This window comes from Epargyreus clarus, unplaced genomic scaffold (genome assembly GCF_041222505.1).
Source record: "Epargyreus clarus isolate Ecla_fem2 unplaced genomic scaffold, WU_Ecla_fem_2.2 ptg000031l, whole genome shotgun sequence".
In the NCBI taxonomy this organism is placed as follows: domain Eukaryota; kingdom Metazoa; phylum Arthropoda; class Insecta; order Lepidoptera; family Hesperiidae; genus Epargyreus; species Epargyreus clarus.
Window position 1 is genome coordinate 1,924,732 of NW_027332236.1, and position 19,819 is coordinate 1,944,550.

Sequence of the window (19,819 nt, forward strand, 5' to 3'; positions counted from 1 at the left end):
GTAATGAATAGGCTCAAAAACTACTGGACCGATTTTAAAAATTCTTTCACCATTCGAAAGCTACATTATCCACGAGTAACATAGGCTATATTTTGTATGAAATATATTTGATAAATAGATTTTGAGCCGGTGCAAAGTTTGCCGGGTCAGCTAGTATTATATATAAAAAAATGTCCATGGGCGACATCGCTGTAACATCGTAGCTGCATGCTCGTTTTCTATTAGATAAAAATAACTAACTTGCTGAGTAATAGGAAGGCGTGGCTAGTGGAAAATTGTATGAGAATTGCAGGAAAAGTACTGTAATCGATACAGTTTGTATCGAGGGGCATGAAAGCAATCCATTAGTGGCTGTGTGCAGGCCGCACCTTCTGCGTCTGTTGGGCGTAGTCTTTGGGTTGTGGTGTGAGTTATAAGAGGCAGCGGGAGCGGGTTAAAGCGGCTTGAACAGCAGAGAAACGATGTACGTTCGGGCTCATTATCACGGTTAGTTCAAAGATATTGCTTATTGCCTTTTACTTAAGATATGCACGCTTACACATGCACATTTCGAGGTGATATAACCCGCTGTGGTTCTATCACCTTGAAATGTTGACGTTTGACGTCCCGCGTGGCGGAGCGGTCACCATACTGATCTGACGCGCAAGGGGTCCCGGGTTCGATCCCCGGCCAGGCAAATATCTAAATGATGAATTTAGATTTCTGTTTCTGGGTCTGGGTGTTTATGTATTTGTCTATGTGTGTGTCCATGGCATCCACGATACGGGAATCCTAGAGTGGGGCTGTGAGTGTAGATAGAGTTTATAAAATGTGCACCACCGTAACATCTATTTCTTCTCAATAACAGGAGTGTTAAACGCTGCTGTGTACTGGTTCGAAGAGGAGGCATTCCAGCTTAGTCCTCTAGGGTAACGGTGCATTTGTGGGCGATCTCAGGAAGGAATATTTTATTACCTGGGGTTCATTACAGATGTTCATGGGCGGCAGTAGCTACTTACCATCAGATTGATTGCATGCTTGTCTGTTCCTCTTACATATATTATACATGTAAAAAATATGATGTAGCGAAAGCGGGTAAAATGTTCGAGTTGAAGTCTAAAAAATAACTACGCAAGGGTTCCGCATAAGTTGTAACGTGTTAAGTGTTAGACGACCCGCGTGGCGGAGCGGCCACCATACCGGTCCGACGCGCAAAAGGTCCCGGGTTCGATCCCCGGCCAGACAGATATCTAAATGATGAATTTAGATTTCTGTTTCTGGGTCTGAGTATTTGTGTATTTGTCTATGTGTGTGTCCATGACACCCATGACACAGGGAATCCTAGTGTGGGGCTGTGAGTGTAGAAAGCGTTAATTATTTTTATTTATAATAAGGTGTAAGTGTAATAAGGTGCATTGCACACACAGGATAGGGTCATAGCAGTCATGGCACATACGCTATTGCATGGTACTTCCAAAAAAATAATTTATAAAACAGTACGCTATTTTATTAGTTTAATTATTAAATTAAAAGTTAGACAAAATACTCGTATTCATTGTCTTTCTAATGCTTATTTACATTCATCGTAAAACAGTGTAATTGCAAGATTATTATTTTATTTGGGAAATAACTGAAAATATCGACGATCATATGATCGATATGAAGACCGATACAACGTATTAACTTTACCCTGCTATATAAAATTAGTAGCGAAAAGTAGTATATTTATAAAATTTCGTCATTCGTGCAATTAAATTTTGGTGTTGTTTTGTTTTTTATTATTTTAATCAAATGTAATAAACCTTACAAGCCTCGATGAGCATGACTTTTCAACATAAAACCTACAATTTATGTTTTTGGAATAATATTTTCATATTCTCCAGCGAAATCATTTAAATAGCATGTCTCAGCGAATCGCCCATAACTTGTACCACAGGGCAACGGAAACGGGTCTATTTTTGTAGCGATTCTACCTGCGGCCGTAAAGTCGGTTCCGGTGGCAACACCTACCGGTAGACACTTTAGTTATTAGTGTGCCCGTGCCATAATGTTTAAACAATGTTGTTAGTGATACACTGTTGTGCAAATTTTAGAGCTGAAAACAGTGAAGATGAATTTTTTTATAAAATTTTATTTGGAAAGAAGCTTGCAGTTGGATAAGTCACTGCTGATTGTTAATCTTTAATCAATCCAAGATAGAATTCTATCTTAGATCATCCACAAATGCGCTGTTGTCGCTGAGGGCTTAGTTGTAATGCCCTAATGAATGTATAGTCCCTTAACACACCTTGTAAACCAGAATATTACAGTGCTTAACACTGGTGTTATAAAGCGGAAAATAGGGTTTTTTTATAATATAGGAGTAGCAGACAAGAATGCAGTCCCCCTGATGGTAAGTGGCTACTGCCGCCGATGTACAACTGTAATCAACCCCAGATAGGACTAGATATACCTGAGGTCGGCCACAGATGCGCCGCTACCCCTGAGGACTAAGCTGGAACGTCTCGGAAAAGTCTGTCTCCCTTACGACACCCTTCAAAGCGGAACACAGCAGCGCCTAACACTGCTGTTATTAGGTTGAAATAGGTGTGGCGGTGGTGTCGCCGGAGTCGAACCACAAAGGGTTCTACCACCTTCAAAACCTGTGTGGCCGGACAGCTCTGTAACCTCAGCGTTAAACGCCGTGTTCCGCTTTGAAGATTGTGGTAAGGGAGAGTATACTCTTCCGAGGCATTCTGAATCAGTCCTCAAGGGTAGAAACGTAAATATAGAAACAACCTTAGGTAGGAATCTTATCTGGGATTGATTACAGATTCCATGAGCTGCAGTAGCCACTTACCATCAGTGAACTCTTATCTTAACTTTTTTCATTACGGGTAGAAATCCGTGCATAATAGTGCGACAACAATAAAAAGCTGATGATAATTGTAAAATTATCCAGAATTTTGAACAGATAATGCAAATTGAAGAGAAAATGGCTTAAATTATGCGAAAACCCATTTGCCAGCCTAACAATAGCACACACGAAGCATATTAAAATGGAAATGGTTGCCTGGCAACCAAATAACAGATTTGAAATCTCTTTCCATGGCATTCAGTACAATCTGACAATTCACGGACACCACGCGTTCGAAATTCGAATTTTAAAAAGTTGTAGTGCATTAGCAAAGCGGGAATCGTTCCCGCGCGCTTAAAATACCACAGACTATTAATCAGTTCAATTAAAACAGATTTTTTTTTAATTTTGATAGGTTTTGGACAAAAGTCTTCTGGTGTGATCTTGACCTTGTGTGAGGTGCGATGTATTGATTGGTACTAAGTAGGCCAGGTGAGAACGAACACCTTTGTCTCGACTTATGTAAGTTTATAAAATGTTGTCTTTGAAATATCTGATATCTTTAGGGAATTTTTAAAACTTCTTTTTGATTTTTATTTTATATGTTTTGTTTTATTTTATATTTTTTATTACAAAAAACATTGTAACCACGCTGAAATATTATTATTATTTCATTATAATATATTTTATATTAAATTGTAGATGTAACCTGGTTAAGTTAAATAATTTTAATTAAGTAATATTTTCATGCCAAATAAGGTACAAGAGATCCGTGCCAAGCAGTGGAACAGTAATGAGTTGACGATGACCATTTGTTTTTAATTTAAACCATAGATTAGTAAAGATTACTCACTCCTACCAAGAAAATGTAACCAGTTTTAACAATTTTCATTGTCACTGTCATCTATTTTCGTGTTTGAAAAATATAAAAAAAAAATAGTTATTAGATCATTTACGAACGAAACGATATTTCTCCGCACTTTTTCTTCGATTTCGTGTTTTTACACCACTTATCTGCGCATGTCGGCATTGTTCCGCGTAAATTACACCATGACAGCCATTAAATGGCTGATAGAATTGTCATTCGTTCAAGCCATTTAATGGCTTCCTTCAATTACAAGGCGGTGAGATATCTATACTTTTCTATGATTTAAACTAATAAACTGTTCTTTGGACTCTGTTATATATTTATTTTATGTATCAGTGGCGTATAATACCAGAAGAATAAAATAAACGTTATATCAATAGGAACCTCGTGTATTAGGAATATTATTTATTAAGTTATTTTCCCTGAAAAAAAGTCAATAAACACCTAAGTCTATGGCACCTATGACCCGTAACCTAATGGGCTACGGGTCATGGCTATTTTGAAGGTGGTAGAACCCTTTGTGGGTCAATTCCGGCGGCATCACCGCCACACCTATTTCTGGCTAATAACAATAGTGTTAGGCGCTGCTGTGTTCCGGTTTGAAGGGTGTGGTAAGGGAGACAGAATTTTCTGAGGCGTTCCAGCTTAGTCCGCAGGCGGGCGCATCTGTGGCCGACCTCAGGTAGGAATATTTAGTCCTATCTGGTGTTGATTAGATATCCATGGGCGGCAGTAGCCACTTATCATCAAATGGATGCATGCTCGTCTGCTACTCCTATATTTAAAAAAAATTAAATTATTTCCCCTGACTAAATATTTAACAAACAACTAAATCTATGGCCCCCTAAGGCTCTTACGGGTTCTAGACCATACGACCCGTAAATCTATTGCAAGTCTCCAAGCATTCTACAGCGTATTTTTCAGTCTAAGTTAATATCTACATGTCTGGAAGTTAGAACGGGCTGAGATTCATACGTGGTCCGAATACAGGAGCTTTAAATAGACCTGTTTGTATTAGATTTGCAAAACCCTTTACAGGGGTTGGACCTTTGTAAGACCTATGTTAGCTTTAAAGGAATTGTTATTCAAAGTAGGAGTAACTGAGTATGTCTTTATATTGGATACTGAATTTCAATCTGAAACTACTTTTTTATAAGATACTAGCTGACCCGGCAAACTTTGTACCACCTCAAAATCTATTTATCAAATAAATTTCAAATAAAATATAGCCTATGTTACTCGTAGATAATGCAGCTTTCGAATGGTGAAAGAATTTTTAAAATCGGTCCAGTAGTTTTGAGCCTATTTATTACAACCAAACAAATAAACAAAGTTTTCCTCTTTATAATATTAGTGTAGATATCATAGCAGCTATAGGGCTCCGGTGGCTCGTAGCGTCCTAAAGGGCGAAGGCTCGTCGAACTTTTCGAGGGTTTTTTAATTATAAGGGAAGTCTGAGAAAAAAAAGCGTTCCTTTATCTTACGTAGTCAGAAGTGACATGCAATATATTTCTTCTATAAATACGAACATTGTATAAAACGGTAAAAAAATATAAAACCTATCCCTATTGTCAGCCAGCAGCCTACATTGCCAACAGCAGCTATAGAAATAGAATCATGCATTATGAAAATTCAAAGTATTTACCTGTATTTCAAGTATCTATCTATTACAATCCAGGTTTCAGACAGCGTAGGCTTAGGGTACCGTTTTTTCTTTGGGTACAGAACCCAGAACCCAGAAAAAAACCCATAGCCCCCTTTAAGAATTTTTAAACGACTATGTATAGAATGATAATGACATACATAATTTAATAATAATTAATTTAATAATAATAATTTAATAATATTGTTATGTTTATATTTTGAAATTATAAATTGACTGTTTATAATTTAATTTGAATAAGACTTGACCCTCATAATATTAAGAAGACAATTAAGTATTCATTAAAATTTTGCATACCTCTAAGAGGTGTACATACTCGTATGGAGGACAATTTTGAGGATAACAGCTGTATACCTATATTAAGCAAAATAAATGATTTGATTTGATTTGAGTCTACTTTAGTCAAGTGCTGTTCTTACCTTTCAGAACTTTTTAAAGAAACCTCTCAATCATTAATTTCATACATTCTTAGTCTCAAGCTTAGTGCGGCCACCAGAGGGCGCTCACATATAAATGTTTACATACATAAAGATCGGCCAGCGATGTGCCACTACCCCTGATGACTTAGCTGAAATGCCTCGGAAAAGTATATCTTCCTTACTACACCGTTCAAACTAAAACGTAGCAGCACTTAACACTGCTGTTAGTTTACGGCAAAAATAGTTGTGGCGGTGATGCTGGAGTCTAATCACAGGGGTTCCACCACTAAACTAACTTTTTTTTTTTATAATATGAGAGTAGCAGACGAGCATGCAGTCCACCTGATGGTAAGTGGCTACTGCCGCCCATGGACATCAGTAATCAACCCTAGATAGGATAAGATATTCCTACCTGAGGTCGGCCACAGATGCGCCGCTACCCCTGAGGACTAAGCTGGAACGCCTCGGAAAACACAGCAGCGCTTAACACTGCTGTTATTAGGTAGAATACTATGAAAATTATGGATTTTCGGTACGGAACCCTAAAAACCATACTCTACTTTAGAAATGTGGTTCAAAGACCTTAAAGATCTTTTGAAAGAAAACTTTCAATCATTAATTTCATACATTTATTTATTTATGTAATTTTTGAAACACCTTAAACTAAGGGTTACAAGGGCGGACATAATGCCTAATGGCATTCTCTGCCAGTCAACCCTGGGCGATGGCGACAGTATGTGGTAGGCACAAAAGTACACAAACAGTTACACAAAAGTAAAATAAACTGAGACTGAATAGATTGAGACATATTATACATACAAATATATATACATACATACATAATACTGATAAATATATAAATACATATAAAGAATAATCATTATATATAAAAAGTATAAACGAAAGACTCAAATGCAGGACGGTTGTCGTAATAGTTCCCGAACCAATCTCATGAACCTGCTTTTTTTTTATAATATAAGGGGAGCAGACGAGCATGCAGTCCACCTGATGATAAGTGGCTACTGCCGCCCATGGACAACTGTAATCAACCCCAGATAGGATTAGATATTCCTACCTGAGGTCGACCATAGATGCGCCGCTACACCTGAGGACTAAGCTGGAACGCCTCGGAAAAGTATGTCTCCCTTACCACACCCTTCAAACCGGAACACAGCAGCGCCTAACACTGCTGTTATTAGGTAGAAATAGGTGTGGCGGTGGTGCCGCCGGAGTCGAACCATAAAAGGTTCTACCACCTTCCGAAAGTCCTGCTTGGAGCTTTCCTGATGTTTTCGGGTACATGCTTAGTCTCAAGCTCAGTGCGGCCACCAGAGGGCACTTACATAAACGTTTACGAGTACCTCTAATGTGGCTATTGGTTACACCGGATAATATTAATTTTAGTAGCGGTATGAATTTAGAACGCTGTTACAGTGTTTCCCAATCTTTACAGCGACTTCCTGTACATGATTTTCTTATGACACTATTCTTAGAGAAAATACTCATGTGAAATAATAGAAATTAGCAGACATAAAACTACTTGAAGAATTACTTAATGATTTAGGAACATAGGGACATTATAAATATTCCTCAGAAAACACGAAATACCTATGTGTATACAATTTATGAATAATCAGTTTACTTTCTTGATTATGTTTTCTTAAATCGAGTTTAAGGGCCATTTTCCTATGACGCGGACTTTTTTTTTTAAATATAGGAGTAGCAGACGAGCATGCAGTCCACCTAATGGTAAGTGGCTACTGCCGCCCATGGACATCTGTAATCAACCCCAGATAGGATTAGATATTCCTACCTGAAGTCGGCCACAGATGCGCCGCTACCCCTGAGGACTAAGCTGGAACGCCTGTGTTTGTCTCCCTTACCACACCCTTCAAACCGGAACACAGCAGAGCCTAACACTGCTGTTATTAGGTAGAAATAAGTGTGGCGGTGGTGCCGCCGGAGTCGAACCACAAAGGGTTCTACCACCACCTTCGGATTTGCACCTGTACGCACAGTTTCATATGTACCTGCATGCACATAGGTCGCGAAGAGATCGCAGCGCGTCAAATCATATCTTCAGCTAGAACATGCGTGTAGGCATAAACACGCAAGTCAAGAAACGCGCGCAGTCTCTTTACGACACGCATTCTTGTCATAGTGTCTATAATACAATAGTATGCAATTGGCACGCATACGAATCAGATCCGCACAGTCACAAACCGCCTGATAGGAAAAAATACATTTTAAAGTCGTGTGTAGACGAACTGTGTCGTCGACTCCCCTACGTAACACTACACTACACTACGTAACACAATTTGGGAACCACTGTAAACATTAAACTTGGTTTGTAACGCAGTCGTAAACGATGGAATTCAAATTGAAGTCTCTGCGCCGCTTCAGAACTGAAACACCGTTTAAATGTATGTGTTAATCATTACAGTGGAACTGTATTAGGAAAATCTTGTATCGGTGGATTTCGTTGTCAGCCCATTAACGTCCCTCTGTTGGGCACGGTTCTCCTCCCAGAGTGGGGGGGCTTAGGCCATTGAAAGGTGGTAGAGCCATTGGAGCTCGCCTGGGGACCACCGCCAACCGCATAACCCGCCGTGAGGCAGCGTATTCTTCATGTATTTTGTGTCGGTTGGGGAGGTCTGTACCCTTACCATGAGTTTTTATGTTTTGACAAATATGACTGTACTGTTTCAGTATTTGTTTACGTATTTGCCCACACGATTTCCAATTAGCGCTTCTAGCGGATTGTATCAGAACTATAGTGTCAGTAACGTAACATTAAATGTCTAAATTGTCAAAATTACGCTTTATAAAACATAAATCGCCATTTTGTCTCTCTTTTTTGCGAACATGTGAGGCAGACAGAAAGACTTGAACATTTACTTATTGTAACGTTTACTCAGTCTACTGACGCAAACGAAACAGAATATTGTATTGAGTAAACGTAAAGTTAAATTGTGGGATGTTTCGAAAACTCATGGTAAGTGTATGTGTTAATCATTATAGTAGAACTGTATTAGGAAAATCTTGTATCGGTGGATTTCATTGTCAACCCATTAATGTCCCTCTGCTGGGCACGTTTCTCCTCTCAGAGTGAGGAGCTTAGACCATTGAAAGGTGGTAGAGCCATAAAAGCAGTGTTTTTTTTTGTTTTCGAGGGGGAATCCTTTGAAAGGTATCCGATGCCGTGGGAGCGAAACAGAGTTATGTGGGATTCTTACCGCACTAAAACCCTCCCGGTGGCCGTCCTCGGCGCAGCGTAAAGGACTCCGGGATCTCCAGAGGAACGCAACCGGAGTCCTCTTAGCGCGTTGCTCCGTCGGGCTCTGTCCAGGTGACCCGTGCCTAGCAGTGGGACAGTAATGAGTTGTTAATGATGGTGATTATGATGAGAACCATTGGAACTCGCCTGGGGACCACCGCCATCTGCAAAACCCGCCGTGACGCAGCGTGTTCTTCATGTATTTTGTTTCGGTGGAGGAGGTCTGGTTGCCAAAGACACATTATTCGAGTCGACCATCTTATTGCTCATGAATCCACGTTCAACTTTGAATGATATTGACGATTTCTAATCTATTTGAGATTGGACGTGTTTGTTTGACTATAAACTGCAGTGACCACATAACATCATGTGGTGCATGCCAGTTTGCTACTTATTACTTGTAAAAAATCCTATCTGGGGTTGATTACAGATGTCCATGGGCGGCAGTATGTACTAACCATCAGGTGGACTGCACGCTCGTTTGCTACTTCTATTTTATAAGAAAAATATTCACCATTTTTTTTTACTCTTCGAAACATATTGATAGTACATATCATAAAATATATCCATGCATGTAAAATGAAATTTCGCAAACTTATCAGCGATTACAAATGCAATGTTGGGATATCATCCACATCTGCTTATGTGTCACAGAATTTTGGTGCTTATTTTCAAAACAACAGATGTTATAATGGCGTGAGTTATTTTATGGGTTATTTTATGGTGATTGCATTCGATAGCAGGGCAGATGGTTGATATTGATTCCCTTTGATAAGAACTTAAAGGATCTGGTATGATTGGCGCTTTGGGTTTTTATTTATTGTTAGAAATAATCGTCAGGAAATTATTTAAAAACAACGTTTATAAACCGAGAACATTTTGCTTCACAATTTTACTTTACTAAGTTAACAAAAAAACAAGTAAGCATACAAATTATAGATTCGACAACAAAAGTGGCAGAGTAACGTTCTTTACAATAGTCGGAAAATAACTGCCCAGAAGGCGATCTACAGTGCCCTTATATACGCCTATTTTTAGTTAATACCCTCATTTGACAATTCTTCTTTCTTCTACCGTCGTTGCTAACATTATATTAATAAACATTATTTTAAAGGTGGTAGAACCCTTTGTGGTTCGACTCCGGCGGCACCACCGCCACACCTATTTCTACCTAATAACAGCAGTGTTGAGCGCTGCTGTGTTCCGGTTTGAAGGGTGTGGTAAGGGAGACATACTTTTCCGAGGCGTTCCAGCTTAGTCCTCAGGGGTAGCGGCGCATCTGTGGCGGACCTCAGGTAGGAATATCTAATCCTATCTGGGGTTAATTACAGATGTCCATGGGCGGCAGTAGCCACTTACCATCAGGTAGACTGCATGCTCGTCTGCTACTCTTATATTGTAAAAAAAAAAAAAGTAAGTGTTTAGTGATTTAGTCATTAGTTAGTAGAGCTGTGATCGGAATTTAATATGCTAGGGTATTCTGTTTGAGGTAGGTTTAGGGTCATGGAACATCTCTAAGAGCAGAGTTTTAAAGGATAGAAACAATTAGAAAATATAGCTAAGATACATTTTTGGTGCAATTTTAGGGTTCGGTACCCAAAGTGTAAAATCAGTACCCTATTACTAAGCCTCCGCAGTCTTTGCATCTGTCACAGGAATGTATCTCGTAAACCGTAATAGCTTGAGTTTTTATTGAGTACGTATGAATAACGGTGGCTGCTAGAACAATAAATACTAAAAATATAATATTGTATAATATAAAAAATATAATATACTTAATACTGAAAAGAAAATTTGCCAATTATTGATTTTGATTTTCACTTACTAAATAATTCTTACCATATAGGCCATAGACAAACAGACACAGAATCTATAAATATAGTAGAACAGGAAGATAAAGCTTAAAATCGCTACGGTGCTAATCTGAAACCCAAGATATGACTTCGGGGAACGTTGCTTCTCTGAACGATAATTCTGGATGTGCCACCGTTTGATGTTGAAACGGAAAACCTTTTGATGCGCTCTGATACTCAGTCATAGAACATATAACATAATTATGTACTAGATGTTTTTAGATTCTTCGCTTCGCTCTATTCAAGATTTTGCTTTTTAAGTAAAATAAAAAGTCGCTTTCTGCACTCATGGCCTCATACTATGATTATGTGTCCTGGGTGCCGTGGACACACACAACGGCGAATACACGAACAGCCAGACCCAGAACAGTTCCAAATTCAGATGTTTGAAAGTGGATATGTGTTGGTTTTTAAAAGAGATATAAAATTGATTACAGATTTTTGAGACAGAGCCATGGACGACCGCACTGTAGACTTGATCTTCGGAGGCTCTCTGAAGTCTCTGCCACCAGTCAGCTCCAAGATCGTCAGGATATTCACCAGCTCTACGTTCACAGGTCAGTTATTTATACCTAACTATGGCGGGCTTCATATCATAGATGAGGATACGTAATACCCTGTTTTTTAGGAGACAAAAAACCTTATTAACTTTTCTTCACGGCAAGACTTTTCATATTTTTATTGCTTTTTTTTTAATTTATCGACAATTATGACGCATTCTTCAAGAAATCATATATTGACAAACTTGGAAACAAATGACGTAATAAAACTAAAAAAGTTTCTATTTTCTCTTATAGAAAGAAAAGTGCTTTGGGGATAGTTTACCACGCCAAACCCCCGCACGTATCGTTCTTTATTATCCAATTTTCATTGATTTTTCATTTTAATATTTGTTAAAAAATAAGTTAAAAGTCGTCGTCGACGTCGTTCGTTCGTTCGTTCGAAAAAAACGTCGAAAAATAGCGGTTCCTCGCGTGGTGACTCCCTTTTTTTTAGTTTTTTTATTTTAATATATTTGCCACCGTTATACATACTCTGTAAAAAAATCTTTTATACCTACGCAAACGTATATCTATTACGGTTCAAGAGATAGACCCATATGACAGGCGGACAGACGGCACCCTAAAACGCCTTTAAATATTCGCGTGGTTTTAGCACATCAAAATCGCGTTTATAAACGCAATAAATAACAAATCCGTGTAACTTTAGTCAAACTTACTACTTTATACATTTATCGACTATATTCATTGTATCTTCGACTCATGTTGTAGATTTATGATTTACCTTTTGACCTACTTCAGAAATTAATATTCAAACAGTCATTACTTTTGAGAAGTGTTGGTTGCGTGACTGATTTTTGGCTGCAATACAACTGCATCGACGGTTTTTACACAAATGCGGAAGGTAATGTTTTTCGCGCACATGTATGTACCATTCTTGGCACGCTAAAGCTCAAATTGTTTGATAGATTTTAACATATGAGGTGTTATTGGATTCATCTAAATTTTGGGAATGTTCCACTACTGGACAGGGGTCAAAGTCAACTGAGGTCTTACACTGTGCTGGCCAAATGCGATTTGATAGATTTCACACAATTTTTGAATACTATTCGATGACGATTTTTCTTTACCGTTCATGCAAGGGATAATTAATTATTTTAACAAGTACATAACTTAGAAAAGCAAAGGTACGTGCCTGGGAATCAAACTTCGGACCTCGCTATTGTTTTAACTAACTAGGCTATCACTTCAGTCCATAACTTTGCTATTAGACAGAAATAGCTGTGTCAGTGTCTTTGAAATCGAACTGATAGGTTCATTCAAAATAGGTAATAGTCTCACATAACAAAATACATACCTACAATAGTATTTTCAACCCCTACAAGGGTATTAAACATAGCGTGACAAGAGATACTTGGTTCCACCGCGACTGTAATTTGACAAATATCTGAATATTTTAGTGACTGTAATAGACTAGTGGTATAAATTCAAAATACGGGACTTTGGGTTCAATTTCAAGTATATGTATGTATTTTCTGAAGTTTTACTAGGAGGACATAGATTATGTTACAGGCACATCGCATTGATCCATTTATATTGCTGGTTGTTAATACTTTACGTCACTTATTAAATACTTTTCTATTTTATATTTTGGAATGTGGAGTCTTGCTTTGAGTTATGAAATGTCAGCTGATATTTGCAATGTCTTTTATAATGGAGATATGATAAAATAATAGTGGATAAAGATGTAATAATGTAAATGTTGATGATTATGGAAGAATATATTGTATTTCTGGAATTCCTTCTGAGCGTTTTAATAGCTCAGAAGTGGGATTACTGCAAAAATATACTGTTTTTGCAACGCCCACGGATGATGGATCCTCAAAGGTCATGTTATTTTTGCTATTTTTGTAAACGATTTAAAGAAGTAATGTAGAATACACGATAATTGAAATTATAGTCGAATGAATTTATGAAGTAAATTAATACTGAAAGAATGTTGAAATATGTGAATATGTTATGAGAAGAAATATTCTGTTTTAAAATGTTCGATACAAGTTTAATCTTTTTTTCGCTTCTACTGATTTTTATTTTGTTTTGAATTACGTGATGTATTTTTGCATTTTTCATAAAAATCGAGGCGTCATAATTTCGCAAATTTCACATTTCACATGTAAATAAACATTTAAAGACATTGAACTATCTATACCCCAGCGAAATTGGAAGAATGTTTACCAACAATCGTTGCTTAGCAACTGATCAGGGGAATATAACAAAAGCCTTTTTTTTCGTCGGTCCAATGTATTTAGAAATAATATTGTAATTTTATTTGTTTTATATCAATATTGCTTCTTCTATTCGGCACATTATGTCTGTTTTGAATTAAATATTGTGAATAGATGTTTGAACTTGACTTTACTTTTAGTTCTCGCGATTAATCTTACAAATTTTAATTTTTAATTCGTACGTCTTGAACTTAAAATACTTATAAATTGAAGATACTCACATCGTTATACAAACCAGCTGGTGCGGTGTGCATTATTGAATAGTTTCATAAATTAATTGAAATTGTATTTAAAACACCATAACAAAATCAGACCAAATGTTCTAACAACCTGACATTCCTATGGCATGGCTTATTCTTAGGGTTATTACTACTAAACTTATTTGGATGTTTTTTTGTCTTTGTCTGAGCGCAATAATATCAATGTTGTAAAAGTGCGTCGTATGTAATGAGGTTTAGAATTGGTGGTCATGGCAAAATAAAATATCATCCTTGACTACCAATTCCATACTACCAATACCAATTCCAATTATTACCACCAATTCGAAATGGTGTCAGTATGAACCAGGATGATCGTTTTTATGAAAATACTGATAAGACCCTATCTACAGCCTTATATATTTAACTTCTTTGAAATAAACCCCATAAACGATAGATAATGTAAAATTAATTAAACGAACAATTACATAGGATTCATGTGTAAGTTTCAGATAAAGGAAGATAAACAAAGTGAAGTTATCCATCCATAAATGCACTTTAGATGGTCTTCGTAGCCAACTGCAGAAGTTAAAAAGCCAGTGATGATGAGCAACGAAGCCGAAGTATTTCCAGATGTAGTCCGAGAGCTTGTTATGACCAACACCGCAGCTGAGATATAGTCCGAGAGCTTGTTATGATCAGCACTGCAGCCGAAGTGCCAGGTATAGTCCGAGAGCTTGTTATGATCAGCACTGCAGCCGAAGTATTTCCACACATAGTCTGAGAACTTGTTATGATCAGCATCGCGGCCGAAGTTTCTTCAGAAAAGATCGCAAGCCATTCATTACGGGAAATGTGTTAAGTCCCAACGTTTCTACGTGATAATGAAAGAAGAGGGAAATTGACAGACTATTCATTATTATAATTTAAGGTCGAATAATAATGAAAATCTTAATCAAGATTGCTTTTGTTAAAGAAAAACTGTTAAAGCAAAATGAATAACTCGTGTCTACGTTACTGCACTTCAATAATCACCTTAAACGAAAAGTATTCGTTCCTTACAGAAGTGATACTAAAAGTACAGTGCTTTATAAATCAAAGTACCTACTCTTTTTCTACTGATTAATTTTGGAAGATTTTGCAAAAGTCCTTAAGAGATTATGGTTTCCTACTCCGCACAAAATAATGTTTCTGAAGAGTTTTATGAATGTGAAAATAAGAAGATATGGATAAGAGAGTATAGAGAAGAGATAAACACAGCAGCACGTTATCAAAAATAGACTAAAGGACAATTAGACTAACGAAGTAAAATATAATAGATTAGATATATGAAATATGTAGATTCATATGATATAAAATATGTAAGTAGTGAAAACATTTTCAGTTAGAATTTTGTCAACGTGATCCCAACAGTAAATCAGGAAAATCAAAATATAACCTGAGTTTAGAGTTGATACTGAATTCAAAGTGTACTTTATAACAAAGAATACCCCATACTTATTACTTCACTTGCTCGAAATGGTAGAACATACAGAATTATAGTATGTGTAATTAAACCTTTGCTGATCCTGTTTACTCTTTTAAGTGATGATTAACATTTAAAGACAATAGATAGTTTATATCTATTTATTATTTCAAATAACATATTGTACTAAATGTTACATGAATGATGAGGTAGTAATGTTTTATTTGAATGGAGCATATAATTACATTTTACTTTTATAAGATGAGTACAAATAATTATTATAATGATATTTACGTGTATTTAACATACGTATATATTCATGCAATTATTTTAATGAAATTTATGATATTGAATAATGAGAAGTAACAGTGTAAGGATATCTATACTGTCTACATAGCACATGAGCTTGGTCCATGAGAGAGAGTGTTCCATGCATGAGTGTTATGTGACAAATTTAGTTATTTCTTAACTGAGTAATTAAAAGTAGATATTACAAAGCCACAGGGATAGAATAGTGGTAACGATATATAATTTCAGAGCATAATAAAATACGTATGTTTATGTATATGTTTTCATTTTATTGATGTGAAATTGAAATTAAATTTAAGTTCAGACAAAAATGTAACTGTATGATCCTCTTTATTCAATAATATTGAAATAGTGATTTAAATTTAAATAATTGGAAGACCATATTTATACGAGTATAAAATAAGTGATGTGAACAGTTAACACGTTAAATTAATTGACACAAATTACCTATATACCTTGACACAAATATCGTGCGATATTAGTTAACTTATTCCAAGACTAAATAGACGAATCAAACCCCAGGCCATATTACAAAGTCTACGGATATTGGGCTAATTAAAATAAAGTAGGGTTTTAGATATATGTAACTGTACAAAATATTCATCATCGGCTTATGTAATATTTATTTTTAGAAGCAAGTGTTTTTATGAGACAACTAATACGAATTAACAACGGATTAATTGAATAAAATAAGAAGACTTAATGTGAAAGTCAGTGCTAATGATGAAATAATTAAGAGAACAGTTTTCGAGGCATTTCAAGAAGGCGTTGATGGATATAAGGAGCCAGGACACAAGTTTAAAAAAAAGTTGAAGACATAGACTTTATGTTCAAGGCGGAAATAATGATTCTAGTGGAATATTAGAAATGAACTTTATTTATTCCTTAAGATAGGGAAGAAAGATGGGGGTTTCCACGGATCTGTTTCCTTCGAAGAGTCAATCCATTGATAGAGGAACAACATACTCAACATCGATAGAGGCTTTGGTGACGTCAAGTAGACATTCTATACCTATTATAATAAAAATGAAGCAAACATACGATTAAGTAAAGGTTGATAATGAAACTGCAGAATGATGAACACAAATAGAATTGTTTAATTTTTATCGATTTTTGAAGGAGGTGGTTCTATGTTTGGCTATATAAATTTTTGGAGTTCATGCTGTACCGGCAAAATCTCAGAGGTTCATGTCAACTGTATATTTTAACGAGTCAGAGACGCCAATAAGTTAACACACAGTAGATACTTCGTGAAAGTGTGTATTCCAGACGGCGTTATAAAGCTGACTGACGTGGGGAACGGGGAGGAATCGAGCGAATGCATCTTACGGAAATTGTTAGTAAGATACGAGCGAACCGATCCTAAAAGATAATTTGCTGGAAAGCAGTATGTGTCATATAAATTAAATGTGATTGCTAATGCTAATTCTAATACAGTGAAAAATCAAAAACAATACCAACGGCTAAGATTTGGATTGAATGTAAAGATGCTGAAGGCTTGTATCTTCATCGAAAATAAAGTAAATTCAAGATAAGTCACCAACGAAGAATCAACAAAATACTTTGAAAAAATTGTTGGGGCTCGAAATTGTTTATATGAGCAAGAGAAGAAGCGGCATTTAAGAACTTTAAAAATAGATTTATAGGATTTAAGACTTCTTTGGATATGGAACCATTCTTTGGATATGAACTAAACCGGGGGATTTTTTTTTTTCAGGACCTATCAGAGTATGGGTTAGGTGTAATAATTACATATGCCATGAAGGACCGTTCTGAACAACACTAATTATGGCTTCACGCGCTCTAGAGAATAATAATGTATGAATAATTTGACAAAGAAGCTTTAACCTTTGGATTAAAGTAATCAGTATTAAGCAAGAATATTAATAGTTAATGCCGATTTTCTCAAATAGATGGACAATTCTTGCAACATCGATGGGTACCTTAGTGAGTGTTTTGAGGACATTAAAAGAACGAACAGCCGACAACAATTCGCTGGAAAATAGATTTATTAAAAATTATCGATGGAAATAGTAAAGATGAAAAATTAATAGCTGAATACTTCTATATTACGGAAAGTCATGTAGGTCAAAGTCATTTAGATAGAGTAATTTGTAAGTGAATGTAAGCTGCGTCAAGTGATGAGAAACAATCATCCGAAAAATTTAGAAAACATGAATCGTACTGGACAGACTTTGAAATATATTGATTTTACGAAATTTTATATGAAGAACCATTTTAGTACTGGTTGATAGCTACAACAAAAATAATCTCAGAGGGAATCACCTATTTGTGGTGTTGTACCACACATATTTTTTTAAATATTTGCCTTGGTCTTTCAATAAGTTTTAGTTTCAGAGAATGAACTACTTCTAACCCCAATGTTACTTTCCGAAAGATGACAAAGGTAGGCAATGTAGGGAACAGCGTTCCTGTACTAAAATGCAGATAGGCTGGGCATCTTAAGCCGTCTACCGAGCCACAGAAAAGTGGACACACAACCATGCAGATGGACGGACAACATCGTACGATTGGCTTGAAGAGATTGGATGAGAACAGTGCGAGATCGGGACTTGTATAAGACCAATGGAAAAGCCGACATCCAGCAATGGATGGCGACGGGCTGAAGAGAAAAATAAACGAGAATTTGTTTTGGAAGAATCTATTAAACAGGAATAATAATATTCCACAATCTTACGAGTACTGAGTCAAGCGGAGATTACCATTAATATTCTTCTACAAATAAAAAAAAAACAGCGGTTGAGATGCTGAATGTTCGAAAGTATTGCACTGCGATCTCAGATAGGTATACTTCGAGATGCACAATCAAATAACGCTGACCAGCAGTCAGAAGTTTGATGTATTGAATAACGAGGGGACTCGTTACTTTGTCGGATGGCCGAATGTTACAGGCACATCGCATTGATCCATTTATATTGCTGGTTGTTAATACTTTACGTCACTTATTAAATACTTTTCTATTTTATATTTTGGAATGTGGAGTCTTGCTTTGAGTTATGAAATGTCAGCTGATATTTGCAATGTCTTTTATAATGGAGATATGATAAAATAATAGTGGATAAAGATGTAATAATGTAAATGTTGATGATTATGGAAGAATATATTGTATTTCTGGAATTCCTTCTGAGCGTTTTAATAATTAGTAAAGATACTTCGCCGCCTCGAAATTGAATGAAGCCACAAACGGCTTATTAGTAAGTTCTTTTTTTTTAATTCTTGACAAATAAAAACATTTTTAGAGAAAATTTACGAATAAATAACTAATACTGCGTAATTTACATAATAAATGAATAATTATTTCAAATATTTTAGGGACATTTTAGCACGGAGATGTGGCAAAACTTTTTTACGCAACTATTTCAATTCTCAAAACTGGGTACATTTTCTTGTTAGGAGTGAGTAATCTTTACTTATCTATGTAGGAGGAGCTGTTTTTTTTTCGATTTTTTTATAATGGCCTTTGATGTTATTCCATTCGTAATAGTATTTGATGTTATTTGGTGGTAGAACCCTTTGTGGTTCAACTCTGGTGGCACCACCCCCAGATCTATTTCTGGCTAACAGCAGTGTTAAGCGCTTATGTGTTCTGGTTTGAACGATGTGGTAAGGGAGACATACTTTTCTGAGGCGCTCAAGATTAGACCTCACTGGTAGCAGGGGATCTGTGGCTGACGTCAGGTCATATCTAATCCTATATGGGTTTGATTACATGTCCATGGGCGGCAGTAGCCACTTACCATCAGTGGACTGCATGCTCGTCTGCTACTCCTATATTATTAAAAAAAAATACAACTAAAAATTATACATTTTAGCTTTATCCATGTTAGAACTAAACATTGCGTGATCGTTGGCAGTTAGTTACCTAAAGGGATGGTCTAGCTTATCAGGCATTAGCTAGATTATTTCACCATCAATAAATCTTTACAGCTATAGGGTATTAGTATAGATTGTGGTTTATCTACCCTCTTTTACTACTTAATTTTGCTAATATGACGTAGAAAAGCGTAGGTATTAAGCACTTAAGCACTATAACTAGTTTTAACAATAAATAAATAAATAAATAAATAAATAATATAAAGTACCTGACAGACCTTAGCTCGGTATTTTTTAAAACGACTTTTTCTAAAAATGTAATCTAGCTAGATTG

At 36.2% G+C, this 19,819-nt stretch overlaps 1 protein-coding gene and 1 long non-coding RNA gene across 2 annotated transcripts in view; both read left to right on the forward strand.

Moving 5' to 3' along the window:
* Positions 1-11,204: 11,204 nt before the first annotated feature.
* Positions 11,205-19,819, forward strand: part of LOC140754807 (NACHT and WD repeat domain-containing protein 2) — an 83,015-nt gene continuing 74,400 nt past the window's right edge. Inside the window, exon 1 of the mRNA XM_073089917.1 lies at positions 11,205-11,452. Within this exon, the coding sequence (XP_072946018.1) occupies positions 11,350-11,452 (103 nt within the window). The 5' untranslated portion in view covers positions 11,205-11,349. The remainder of the gene's footprint in view (positions 11,453-19,819) is intronic.
* On the forward strand, positions 13,042-18,794 carry LOC140754717 (uncharacterized). Its single transcript, XR_012103690.1, has 2 exons — positions 13,042-15,238; positions 16,284-18,794. It is a non-coding gene; the product is annotated as an uncharacterized LOC140754717 (long non-coding RNA).